Consider the following 13,867-nt stretch of genomic DNA (forward strand, 5'->3'; position numbering starts at 1 on the left):
TAATAAAGTGGGTGTAGATGTGAAGTACCAGTGCACATTGAGAGGAGTTGATCCATTGAAACAACCCTTGGGCAAGCTCTTAAGTGAGCATTGCTAAACCCTCAAAACAAGGCCCCGGGTTTTTATCTCTCTCTCTCTCTCTCTCTCTCTCTCTCTCTCTCTCTCTTCTATTTTTTCCCCTCTTTGGGGGTCAAAGTATAAAAATCTGCTCTGTCACATGTAAGATGCAGTCTAGATATTGGGGATAGGTAGACTCTTAGGTCTCTTGCTTTCATGTCAAAGTTTCAGATTCATGGAGTTGCCAAATGGCAAAATAGAGTTTTAAAATGTAGGACTGTAAGATTGTAGTAACGAACAAAGTACCATAAGCATATATGAACATACATAGAGACATATATCAAGACATAGGGGAGCATATGGTTGAATTTCCAAAACTTGAAAAATGACCCATCTAGTATTTAGACCGTCAACTATCTATTCAATGGTTGGCCATATCATTTTACCACGTGGAAATTTTTGGCCATGTCTTGGGATCCAATCCGATTGACCCTTCACCTATTGGGTTGGGAAAGAGGGTGGTAAGGGTGGGGCTTTTGAGTAGGGTGTTCATTTGGTGGGCTAGAGGGCTGGCTCAAGCCCAACTCAAGCCCAACCCAAGCAAAACTATTTTTGTAGTCAGATTTGGCCGGGTCAAACTGGTGTTTGGGTTAACTCAGTTCACGTGATCATCATAGCAAGGCAATAGGTATTCAGATTTTGGGAGAGGCCGAGAGCCGGATTCAACTCCTCTGTGGCCCAACATAGTGTATGGCATTCATTCAACGGCCATAAACATCTTGGAACGGAGCCCAATACAATTGCACGCAGCCCAATGTGTTTCTAAGCATTAGATGCATGCCTGACACCATGTTGTGCCATAGAGGATCCAAATTCGAGAGCCGGGGTCTCTAAAAGGCAGCGTGACCCCTAAGCCAGCGTAGGGGTCAATCGTATCGTGCGTGGAAGCATCAACATGGGCTGGATTTTTCACATTTATAAGGGCATGAGAGTTATTTTGCCTCCCATTATGTCTAAATGCTGGTTTTTTTTTTTTTTCCTGCAAAACCCAACCCCCACTCCTAGGTCTCTAGTTCATACGTGGAGTTTTAGCCAACACGACAGGTATTCAAATCTTTGACTTGACTAGTCCCACGAGCCCATACTGACCCCACAATCGCATGGACCGGGTCATACTGGGGTTGAATGAGAACCATTTAATTTTCACTAAAGTAAAGAGTACTAAACACCTCCGTATGAGTGGCACTAAGGAGGTAAGAAGAGTCAAACTCAGAACCACAAGCTTCCTAAGGCAAAACCCAACCCCCACTCCTAGGTCTCTTGTTCATACGTGGAGTTTTAGCCAACACGACAGGTATCCAAACCTTCGACTTGACTAGTCCCACGAGCCCATACTGACTCCACGATAACATGGATCGGGTCATACTGGGGTTGAATGAGAACCATTCAATTTTCACTGAAGTGAAGAGTACTAAACACCTCCGTATGAGTGGCCCCAAGGAGGTAAGAAGAGTCGAACTCAGAACCACAAACTTCCTAAGGCAAAGGTTCCTTGCCAACTCGACTAACCCCTTAGGATTGCCAACTTGAAGTCTATCAGGAGACAAAATAAGGCTTCTAAATATCCTATAAATATGAGTACAACGCACATGCATTTATAAACATGGAGATGCATGTCAATGTCAATGCATGAGGAGGGGGTCTACATGGTAGAATTTGAATATAAAATTTATCATTTTACCTATTTATAATATCCCTTAGGAGTCATAGATATACATAGTGGGGGAAAAAAATTAAATTTAGTTCTCTAATCTCATTAGACCGTCCTCTCCTCCACGACTCTGCTATCTCACTTCGATCACCAAATTTAGAATCTGTTCTTCACAGGTATTGCAACCTTCTTATTTCACCAAGAACAAATAATGGCACGAAGTTTCACAATTTCGGATTCTATGTCCATATTGTATTTTTCACAATTTCGGATTCTATGTATCCAAATGTACATTTACTATATATCATTATATCACATAGAAGCACATGTGCTTAATTTCCATAGCCATATTTAATAATTCTAATCTTGAGGCTTATTAAAAAGTGGCTGAATTGATCCCATCCACCATAGGTTGAGGAAAATTTGCTCTAAAATAAAAACTAAAAGAAGTTAAATTAAAAGAAAATGATCGAGTTTTCCAAAGGTCACAGTCACTATTGTCCCTTGTGAGTGATGGGCTCGCATTTGGACTGGCCCATCATTTAGCCACCTATGAAGGAAAACTTTGTCCAAAAAAAAAGAAAGATTTTACTTGGTGCAAGATGTGATGCCCCCCTCCACCTAGCCGGCCTGCTTGCCTTAAATTGGGACACCACCTGGTTGCCTTTAGGTTGCCACCCTAGTTGGCCAATGGGCCCTTGATATGAATTGTCTAAAAGAAAAAAAGAAGATGGGTTATACTTGCCTTGTCAACATGACGATGTTATACCTTTACACAAACTGTGGTCACCAATTTTATGCAATAGGGTTAAGGATATTTTGGGCGATGAAATTTGTAAACTCATTAATTTGTTTATCCAACAATAAAAATAAAATTATAGAATTAATGTCTAGAGATGTTTGGATGGAACAAATACAATCAAATTACTTTAAACCTTCGGCAATGCTATCAATAGAGAAAAAAAAACAAATCAAATTAATAAAGTAGTAAATCTCCATCTTGGATATTGCAACATGTCCCAACTAATTTTTTTAGAGATAAAAGCTAGTGCTACATCCCAAGATTTGGGCCTAAAAATTTACTGAAAGCAATGAGTAATATACCATTGTTCTGCACCAAGAAAACCCCTCAAAGGCCACCACTACCAAAGAAATATTTAAGGATTTTTTGACAAGAGATGCATTCCACCACTACCTTCGTATCACACTTAATCCAAAGATGATAAATCCCTTTCTTTTTACCTACTTGAAGACCTTTGATCAATGCTGTGAATTCAACCTCGAAATTTGAAGAAATTCCAAGGAACTGGGAAAAATACGGAATATGCTCATCAGAAGGTGATCTCAAGAATCCACCTGCTCTTGTCCATCCTGGATTTCCCAAAGAACAGCCATCAAGATTAAGTTCCATCAATGAGATTAGCAGTTTCACCCAAAATCCTTTCACAACTCTCTGATGAGGCCGACTAATCCACTTAATTCCCTAACCTCTTGAAAGTATTAATCCTTGTAACTAGGGTTTCATGGGAAAACCAAAACAGTATCTTGAAGATCCTTAATTACCGATTTAGAAATAAACTATTAGCAGAGCTTGATATTAATTCCTGGTCGATCCCATAACAATGGATCGATATGGACCAAAGGTAACATAGTAAAATAATAGGATTTTTGAAGGAATACAAGGATAAATACATCTGATCTAGACTGATCTATATCGATATCAACCAAGACTGATCCGACATTGATTACTAAATCACTGAGCTATAGAACCTGCTCAACTCAAATCTTAAATCTTGAAAGTAAGGGTTAGTACTGGACCTGACACATACACAAAAGAATGTACTATAAGAAGTAGTCAAGTTGGTGAGTGATGCTCAACATGATACTTCTTGTCTTTGACATTGAGAAGGGAAAATATATATATATATATATATATATATTCCTAGATTTACACTTCTAATCAGAGGGCAGATCTTGGTGCAATAGTAAGATTGTTCAAAATCCATTTAGTGGTTGTGGGTTTAAATTTAGATACATAATTTTCATGAAATGGGTGTAAAGTTGTGTATATTATCATTCTCCCCAATTCTCGTTGCTGAGGAGCCTTATGCACTGGGTTATGAACCGTCACTTTTTTTTTGGAGTCCGGATTTACTCTCATTAACTATTTCACAATAGAGCTATGTGTTTAATTTTCTCCTATTTGAAATCGCAAGCTTCTTGTTGTTTCATATAATATATTTTATTGGTAAACTTGTTCTAAGTTATGTTTAAGTGCTCTCATGATTTCTAATGTTGGTGGCGTTAGTTGTATATTTTGTAGTATCCTATTTGGGTTTCTCTGCGTTCATTGATTGATTCTACAAATTCTCATTTTTTTTTCCCTTTGAGGCTTTGGCAGCTTCTTAGAACTTAAATAAAGTAGAGCTAGAAAAAAAAATTAATAATTTATGTTTGTTAACTTTAAATTTTCATCATTTTTAATTATTTACATTTCTTTTCCACTTTCCTCAAGTTCAATTGTTAAAGATCCTGGTGAAGCGGCTTCTTTCAGCTATACATGGTCAGGTCAATCTATCACCTAACCTCTACTTGTTCCAATGGTTATTCTTTCTCAGTAAATTGAAGTTTAGTTATAAAATCTACTTTTGCAACTAAAATTAGACAAAAAAGAATGGCAATCAGAACGAAAAAAAAAAAAAAGATCAAACCTCTCACAAAGAATTTTAAAGACATGATATTACTTAAAATAATTCATAAAAAAAAAAAAAAAAAAAAAAAAAAAAAAAAAAAAAAGACATACCCAATGCATGTGCAAAATCCAAGGGACAAAAACTACGCAGCCTTATCTCGAAAGTATCGAGAAGTTGTTTCAACATTACTGTAAGAAATATCACTGTTTAATAATATCTCATATCTAATAATCCAACCAGTCAACAATTCCAGATATGCTTGCAATCAACCTGAATAAAATTGAATATTTACAAATTACAAATATTATGGTATTCAGTTGGTGTGAAACCACATTTGAAGAAAATATAGGAATTAAGAGAGACATCATTCTATAACAACTCATCTACAACAACAGAAACTAATTGAAACATAAATGTTCTCTAGAAATCTAGTACCAGAAAAAATCTTAAACCCTAAAAATAAATAAATAAATTAGTTCTTGCGAGCCAAATCATCAAGCTTTACCCATCAAAATCTTAACATCATGTAAAATGCGAAAATAATGAAAAAACAAAATAGAGTGTTCACCATTAAGCCCATCTCTGCTAACCCTATTGCAGCCACTAAGATTGTTACATGGACTCCCACCAATTATAAGGTCAAACCCACCAAATGATTTCATAAGTTCCCCCAACTTATCAAGGCTCAACTCTTGAACATCTGCAATGTGGATCAGATTTCCTTTCTGATTTGTTTGCTCCCACCAACTCTGAATAATGTTCCTATTAACTTTTGAAATCTCCACTGAGACAACATTCTTTAGAGGAATTCCAAGACTGTGCAAAGCTACCTCAGCACCACCAACACCAGAGAAGAGAGAAAGTACTGAAATACCATTTGGAAACATATTCTTCAAGACTGAGAGATGGAAAGCAACAGTGTCTACCTAAAACCAATATGCACTTTAATTTAAGTCTGTGTTTGGTAGCCAATAGAAGAAAAGAACAGAAATGAAAAGAAAGAATCTAGAAAATAATAGAAAAAAAATGAAATGATAAGGAAAAAAAAATGTACGTTTAGCAATCATTATGGCTGTGTTTGGTAGCCAAGAGAAAAAAAAGAAAAAAAGAATCTAGAAAAGAGAAGAAAAGAAAAGAATAGAAAATAAATGAAATGGTAAGAAAATAAAAAAAAGTATGTGTGCTTGACAACCATTAGAAGAGGAAAAGAAAAGAAAAGAAAAGTTTTTGTATTTTCTCATGTTTTCTTGTGTTTTTAGAAAGATTTTTTTTTTTTTTTTTTTTGGAGTAAAAGAAAACTTCATCATTCCGAAGGTGAATTTTGAAATTCAAAAAAGAATCTTCTATTGGTTCAGGACATGCTAAGCAGAATGAAAATTTATTAAATCAAGAATATAGTACAATTTTTGTAATTTTTTCTTTTCTTTTCTTTTCTTTTCTTTTCTTTTCTTTTCTTCTCTTGGCTACCAAACACAACCTTAGATCAAAATATAAGAAAATTTTATTATAGAAAGGAAAAAAGAGTAAGACTTGGTAGAATACTAACCTGAAATGAATTACCAAGTGCTTTAAACCTATCAGTACTACTAGTTCCACCCCCTCTAGTGTGGTGCTTAGGGTATCCCATAAGCATCTCTATTTCCTCTGGATCAAGAGAGGAAACTTTGTTCTTGCCAACCCAAACTAAATTCCAATTTTTACATTCATCAAGAATGTAGTTTTGGGTCCTTAGAGATGGCTCCTCATCCCAGCTTTGTAGGGCTTGCCTTATCCTTTCTGTCACTTTTGCATTGCCAGTCTTACTCCTTATACAGTTAAGTTTTGTTCTCTTATCCCATGAAGGCCACCATTTCTTGGTAAGTGGAAATGCTTCTTGAATTGTGAGTGGTGGAATAGGTTGGAGAGGAAATCTATTGTGAATTGGAAGATTGTGAATATAGCCTCTTTTTCTTGCAGCAGCACAGAAATATATAGAGTCAACAAACTCAGGCTTAATTTCACATAAAAAGCGAGACATGGTATCCCAAGCACCTTTAGGAGCATAGGCCACATTTTCAAAATAGAAATATGGAGGACCAATGGCTTCTGAGGGGATTTTCCTATTAAACACAGGCTTCAGCATATTTGGAACTCCAAACCCTATCATGAGTTTTGGTACATGAATAGTCTCTTCTTCTTCTTCTAGTACTGGTTTCTTTCCTTTCTTATAGGATTCCTTTCTCCTCAATGATTCAATTTTTTTTTCCCATATCTCCTCTACTTCAAAGAGCTTCCTTTTATTTTGTTGAGGATGGTCACCAAGGAAATGACTTGGCCTTAACTGTAAGAAAGAGAGACAAAGATTAAAGTTGAGATCATCCGCTATATCTTAACAGAAAATGCAATATAATACAACTTTGGCTTCAAGGGTTTTCAAAGCTTTAAAATCCAGAACAACACATGCACAAAATGGTACCAAAGTGGGTGCACCTCATTCTCATTCAAACTTGGGTTGGCTGATTCCTGTAGAGGAGCATCAGTTGTGATCTTTTCTATTTGTGAAGCAGATATAAAGTCTACCAGTTCCATAATTGAGGCATGTTGACCTAAAATTGATATAAAACAACATTTAACATGTAGTGATATTGTTAAATTATTATAATAATCATATTAACTATATACAAACCACATTTCTCCAAAGCTAATGAAGCATCATCTATCAAGAAGCCCATTTCCACTAAATGCAACAATTTCTTTTCCTTGTCAACAGGTAAATCTTCCATGGTTTCCTGTCCCTAACCACCCCAACCCACCCACCCCCCCAAAAAAAAGAAAAAAAAATTAGTTTATCCATAAATCCAAACAGCTGCATAACAAGAATAAGAATTAGTAATTAAATATATTCTTTTAAATGAGTAGTTGAATCGCGGGTATCAGACAGAAATACCCTTGATTTCCCTAAGAAATACAAGCGATCCGATACCAATATTTTATCGGGAAAAAAATAGTACCCAATATACATGTAGTATAGATTTTCTCCAAAAAGAAAAAAAGGGAGAAATAAATACTATCAGTTCGCGTTCTCTCTGTTGCAGGGGTATTGTTTCACAGTCTCTAAGACAGTGCCTTGTGTCAAGGCATAGAGAATGAGCGAGGTAGAATTCTTTCTCTCAAAATAAATATACATGTAATATGTGCTTACCAAAAAAAAAGTAGACATATCATATGTACACTCATCTTTCCACAAATACATATAAATACTATAAATTATGTTAGTTAACAACACAAGTAAAGAAAAATAATAATAATAATAAAGGAAAAGTGGCCTACCTTGTCTCCATAATAGAAATCACTATCTGTTAATTGATCATCAGGATCCATTTTGCTTCCTGAAGAACTTGTATCAGATGATATAAGTAAACATTTAGGAGAAGATGTCTCAACCACCTGCAAGGGCCAAATAATTGCAACTGCACATTTCGCTTAGTCGGTGGCTGAGGATTTTTCTCAGGGCTAGATATAAGGATCTGGATCAGTTTCAGTCGATTCCGATTCAGATTGGATTAGAATCGATCTAGAATCAGTGAAATAATAAATAAATAATAAAAAAAAAAAGCCCTATAAAACCTTATCAATATAAGATCGATTGATCCAGATTAATTGGATTTGGTTCAGCCGGATCTGATTCGATTTTTATAGTAAAAAAGTAAGGTTACAAATTTTTTTCATCAAATTTTCTACAATAAGGAAATTTTACTCACCGAGTATGTGAGAAGAGTTTCTAATATAGATTCTATGTTTCCCTCTCCTGCAAGTAATAAAATATAGATCTTAGCAACATCCTATGATAAAGGGTTTTTAGGTTAAATAAAAACAATTATTTCACCAACCATTTTCCTTGATAGCTTGGGCAACCATGTTTCTAGAGAAACCCATTCCAGCAAAATGAGAGATCAAACTGGAGCAAGAACTTTTAGATGTACCTGGCTGCAATAGTTAGAAAGGAAATGATGGTGAGCTCCATCAACAAGTAGCCTATGCATAGAATTACCCAAGATGCATGTCAATGCAATGGAAAATATTTGACTGAATTAGAGTCTAAAATTTGATATGCAACTAATCTAAACCATGTCCTCTCTTTCTAGTGGACAAGGATTGAATAAACCATCTGTCCATGTGAAAAAATACATTCCTTGTGACGTTTAAGAAATTAACAACCCCTTATGACAATAATAGTTTAGATAAACAACTCCTTCAAATGTCAATGCAGATCACTTTTAACAATTCCACTTCATTAACAGTGGAAAACTGATTGGACAAAAACACTTCTCTTACTCTTTCTATTTTTCTAACAAGTAGAAAGAATCAGGATTTATGCCCATCCATTTTCTCTTTGGAAAAAATTTTGGATGTTGTTTTCCAGAAAAAATGGTCCAAATCATCTATTGGATCATGAACTCGTCAACCATCTAAGGGGTGTGGGGAGTCCACATCCGATAGATGGTGTGAGATTATTGTCAGAAGTCATGGTCTAGGAGATAATCCGGTCTCTAAATTTTCAATTCTCGATTAGCTCCCCATGTGAGGAGAGGAATTGTCCTCCATAAATAAGGATGTACCACCCATTGAGATTAAATCCTCCCCTAGTTTGTAATCGGACTTCCTTCTAACTTGTGTTAGACCGCATGGATAGTAGATCCCCATGTATAGAGGGCACGTCAGTAGAAAATTTAAACTCAAAATTTCCACTCACCTTAGATTGTTTTTCCTTGCTACTTTATGTCAAAATATGAATAAATAAATAAATAAAAATTATTTCGTAGGAAAAAAGAATCCCACTGGAACAAGCAAAACCTTGGTTAGGTAAGAGATTGACCTTATCATAGCTGGTTGAAGCTTCTTCACCAGGACCTTTAACAATTGAACTTGAGGAAAACAGAAAAGCTTTAGATTGGACTTCATCTTCATTTTCACCATTCCAGTCCTACATGAATTTAAAATTTTAAAGTTCAGAAACAAACATAAATAATTATAAACTTTTTTTTTCTAGCTCTCCTTTCTTTATTACCAACAAAAAGATCGAAGAAAGTGAACTCACCATTTTTTGGAGTCGGTTGACCGTCGACTCCGGGAGATAAACCTACAGAAAAGAGGGTCGGACTCCAGTTTCAGACAACAAATAATTGATAGAAGCAGTGGAAAGAGAAGATTGGCCTTTTTACCCCTTTTATAGGGTAGATGTTATGAAACCCTAATCTCCGTACCTTATTTACTCTTATAGTTGAAGAGCCATTTGATTTATAATTGAACGCCACGTGTCCTAAACTTATTGATGGAGTTATTTCATCAAATAGGAGAAAACATATTATATGAAACAAAGGAACTTTGAATTTCAAATTGGAGTAAAGTAAACACAAAGCTTTACAGTGAAACCATCAATTAGGAAAAGGGTTTAATCAGTACACTACGTTCTCCCACTGTGGGGTTTGGGGAGAATCATAATGTACATAGTCTTACCCCACTTTATGGAAATACTATTTCCTAATTCAAACTTACAACCACGAGGGCACAATAGAACAACCTTACCGTTGCGCTTAGACCTGCCTCTGAGTGACCATGCAGTTCCTCCTCCTCCACCTCTGCAAGTTATACGTAAGAGAGAGAAGACGCCAGAGAGAGAGAGAGAGAGAGAGAGAGAGAGAGAGAAAGAGATGGAGCATGGAGGAAGAAGGGAAAGCAGCTCCTCCTCCTCCACCTCTGCAACCCAACAGAGACTCACTCTCGAGTGCTAAGCTTGCTTCTTTCGCAATGATTGCTGGAAGAGGAAAACGAAGAACGAACGCAGATTACCGAGGCTTCAATTCTACTCTGACGCCAAATGCGACGGCGGAAGGCGGCGAGTAGAGAGGAGCTACTTCTTTTCGGCTTCATAGTTAAGTAATCGTATCATGCATGAGGTTATCAAGATTGTCATTGCCAAAAATATCCTTTAACCCTATTGCAAGAAATTGATGACCACGGTTTGTGTATATGGGTAACATCGTCATTTTATACCAAGCAGAAGAAGTTCACGAGACTAACGACTCTATTAAGCATTGAAGATGATGATGGCGTGGCGGCGAGACGGTTAGGAAATTGTTCCAAACGAGATAGATACTCTCTTGCTTGTCAGTCATTGCAACTTGCAAGGGATTACCGCTCTTCTCTTGTAGTATTTTTTCTTGGGTGAAAGAATGTTACTCATTTGTATTCTCACGCCTAGATAAATGGAGAAGTGTGGGTAGGGCTGCGGGCCAATGAGAAAACACGCATAGACATCAATAGGTATGGATTTTTAGGTCCCAGGGGTGGGGGTATCATTTCACCACATGCCTTGCCTCTCTAGTTACCCTCATCGATACTGTAAATTAATCAATGTGATTTTGAAATCGAACCATTTATATCAAAATCATGAAACAGTTTAATAAATGGTTTGGTTTAGTATTAAAATTTAAACCGTTAAATCGATTAACATATACATAATAAGTTTAATTCATTTTCAATGCTAAGTTTACATACATTTCAAGAAAAAAAATTAAGTTTACATTAAACAACTATTAAAATAAAACATATAACAATAAATAATTTAATTCAATGTTAAAATTTACATCCATTTCACTCAAAAAACTTAAGGTAATGAAGTCGATTTGATAAGAAAAAAAAAATTAATAAGAATACCGTTTATAAATGATTTTGGTTTCAAACTTTCAATATATGAAACCATTGATTAAATGGTTTGGTTTTAGTTTTACTTCAAAAATCTGAATCTATTTAAGAAGGCATTGATAAGATGGCTAGTTAAGCTCATTTTAATGATGATGTTTTGGAATGGATCCACAAGCTCTCCACTGACATAGATCAAGAGCAAGAGATTGGTGTGAACGATGACCTGGAGTTTAATTGCTTTCTACGGTTCTACCCCAAGCATATTAGAGGGAACCATGCAATGAAAAACCCTACACTAGTATCAGAGGGTTTCAAGGATTTAGGGCTCCAACTGACTGATCATATGCGTATGGTATCTTTCCAACTTTACTATTTACTCTTTTATAGAAATAGAGTCAAAAGATCCGTTGAACAACGGATCTTTTCTGATTAGCGGAATCACCCTGCAATTACTCTTGAAATTACTCCTTCCGTAACGGAGTGACCGTTACTATGGTTCCATGATGAGGCAGGATGGCCATCTCACCAACATTGTTCCAAATGGATGTCAAAACTGCTTTTCTCAATGATGGGTTGGAAGAAATTGTACATATATGTGACAACATGAAGGTTTTTCAGGGAATGAGACAGGAAAATATTGTATCAATGTATATACTTTGTACAGATTACAATTGTCTTGATATTCATGGTATTTAAATGACCTTTTAATAAGGATTCATAGGTCTCAAATTGGACAACTGTATATATATTTTGAACAGTGGGAGTAGTTTTACATTCTCTGATTGTATGTTGGTAATGTTGGCTGGAAATGACTTGGAGAGAACCAAGTACGGACTCAGTAATCGATTTGAAATAAAAGATATGGGGGAAGCATTCTATATTCTAGGAATTCAAATCATTAGAGATCGAACACAACGGAGATTGTGTTTAAGTCAAAAAAAATTTGTGTTGAAAAAATTCGGGATGCAGAATAGCAATCCCTTAGTAACTCCAATAGTATTGGGAAAAACTTTATCAAAAAGTCCATGTCCTCAAGAAGGACAGGAAAAGTTGAATGTACTTTATACTCAGGCAATAGATAGTTTGATGTACGCAATGTAGTGTACACGATCGGATTTGACCTATCCAGTCGGTTTGGTAAGTAGATACCAAAGTAATCCTGGCCCTGCCCATTGGGAAGCTATGAAAAGGATTATGAAATATATTAAAGGAACTAAACACTTGAAATTGTGTTTTCAAGTAGAAAAGCTTGAGGTTATTGGATATTCCGATGCTAACTTTGGAGGTGACAGAGATGATTGTAAGTCCACCTCTGGTCATGTGCTCATCTATGGAGGAGCAGCAGTTTCTTGGGGTAGCAAGAAAAAAAGGTGTGTTGCTAGGCACACACAGGAAGCTGAGTATACTTCTTGTAGTATGGCAAGTACTCATGCAGTCTGGATAAGACGATTTTTAAATGAGTTTGGGCTCGATCTTGTAGATGGACCAGTGAAAATATTTTGTGATAATCAAGCAGCAATAAGCTTGATACACAGGGGTGCAAATAACTCAAGGGAAAAACATATAAAAATACAATACCACTATATTCGAGATATAGTAGAAAAATGTGAAATTAAAGCAACCTATGTACCTATGAGCCATATGGTAGCCGATCCCCTAACAAAGGGAGTTTGTGCATAAGCTTATATTAAGCATGTAAATTTAATGGGACTTAGAACAGTCTAAGTTTGGAATAGGAACTGAATGTTCCTCATCATTACAATGTTTTTATTACAATGTTTTTATTGTTCCTAAAAATGGGAACGGAAACGAAAATAGAAATGGAAATGTCATGATAAATGTTCCTAAAAATTAAGACCCTAAATGAAATTTTCATTAAGGCAGTTCTTGGAAATGGGAACAAAAAATGTGAATTCGGCCAGAATGGCCAAGTGGGAGATGTTGGTGAGATGGCCATCCGGCCTCATCACGGAAACATAGTAACTGTCAATCCGTTACGGAATGAGTAATTTCAAGAGTAATTGCAGGGCGATTCTGCTGATCAGAAAAAATCCATTGTTCAACGGATCTTTTGACTGTCTCTATAAAAGAGTAAGTGGTAAAGTTGGAAAGATGCCATACGCATATGATCAGTCAGTTGGAGCCCTAAATCCTTGAAACCCTCTATCTTCTTCATCTTTTGTTCTTGAAAACCCCTACAAGCTTTTGAGAAGCTGCAATCAATGGATCTTCCTTTCCTTGGGCCTTAAGACTATTATGTAGAGATGGTGAAGACTGATTTTCATATGGAGAAGGTAAAATGCAAGCCCTTAAGGGAGAAGAAAAAGATTGTGGAGGCTAAAGAGTGTAGACATCGAATTTTTTCACCCCTCGGCAATGATTACAATATGAAGAATTACATGTTGGATATTTTAGACTTGGAGAATTTTCAAACTTAGAGTAGAAAATGACCATTTTTTCCTATAAAATTTCAGGAGAAAATATTTTCAAAAATTAAAATTTGATGTTGTGGGTTATTGTTGTTTGTCCCCTCAGGTCAGACATTACACTTTGATGTGAGAACTATGCGAATCGACGCCTGATTCTCTTTCATTATATGATCCGGGTCCCAACTTTATGCATATTTTTGTAAAGGTCCTCGGTTGACACCACAATCATATCTCATATCATTGGATAGTGCTCGGACTGAGATTTCTAACGACATATTACACTTCAAATTCTG

The 13,867-nt window shown here is 36.0% G+C and overlaps 1 protein-coding gene across 1 annotated transcript; it reads right to left on the minus strand.

Annotated features, from left to right (window-relative positions):
- Nucleotides 1-4,817: 4,817 nt before the first annotated feature.
- On the minus strand, nt 4,818-7,223 carry LOC122066558 (DNA (cytosine-5)-methyltransferase DRM2-like). The gene is made up of 4 exons (XM_042630376.1): nt 7,127-7,223; nt 6,931-7,046; nt 6,008-6,781; nt 4,818-5,326 (listed from the first exon to the last, which is right to left on the minus strand). Exons 1-4 carry the CDS (start codon nt 7,221-7,223, stop codon nt 5,288-5,290), a joined length of 1,026 nt encoding a protein of 341 aa, XP_042486310.1. The 3' UTR covers nt 4,818-5,287.
- Nucleotides 7,224-13,867: the final 6,644 nt, after the last annotated feature.

Source organism: Macadamia integrifolia, unplaced genomic scaffold, assembly GCF_013358625.1.
Source record: "Macadamia integrifolia cultivar HAES 741 unplaced genomic scaffold, SCU_Mint_v3 scaffold2462, whole genome shotgun sequence".
NCBI classification, from domain to species: Eukaryota; Viridiplantae; Streptophyta; class Magnoliopsida; order Proteales; family Proteaceae; genus Macadamia; species Macadamia integrifolia.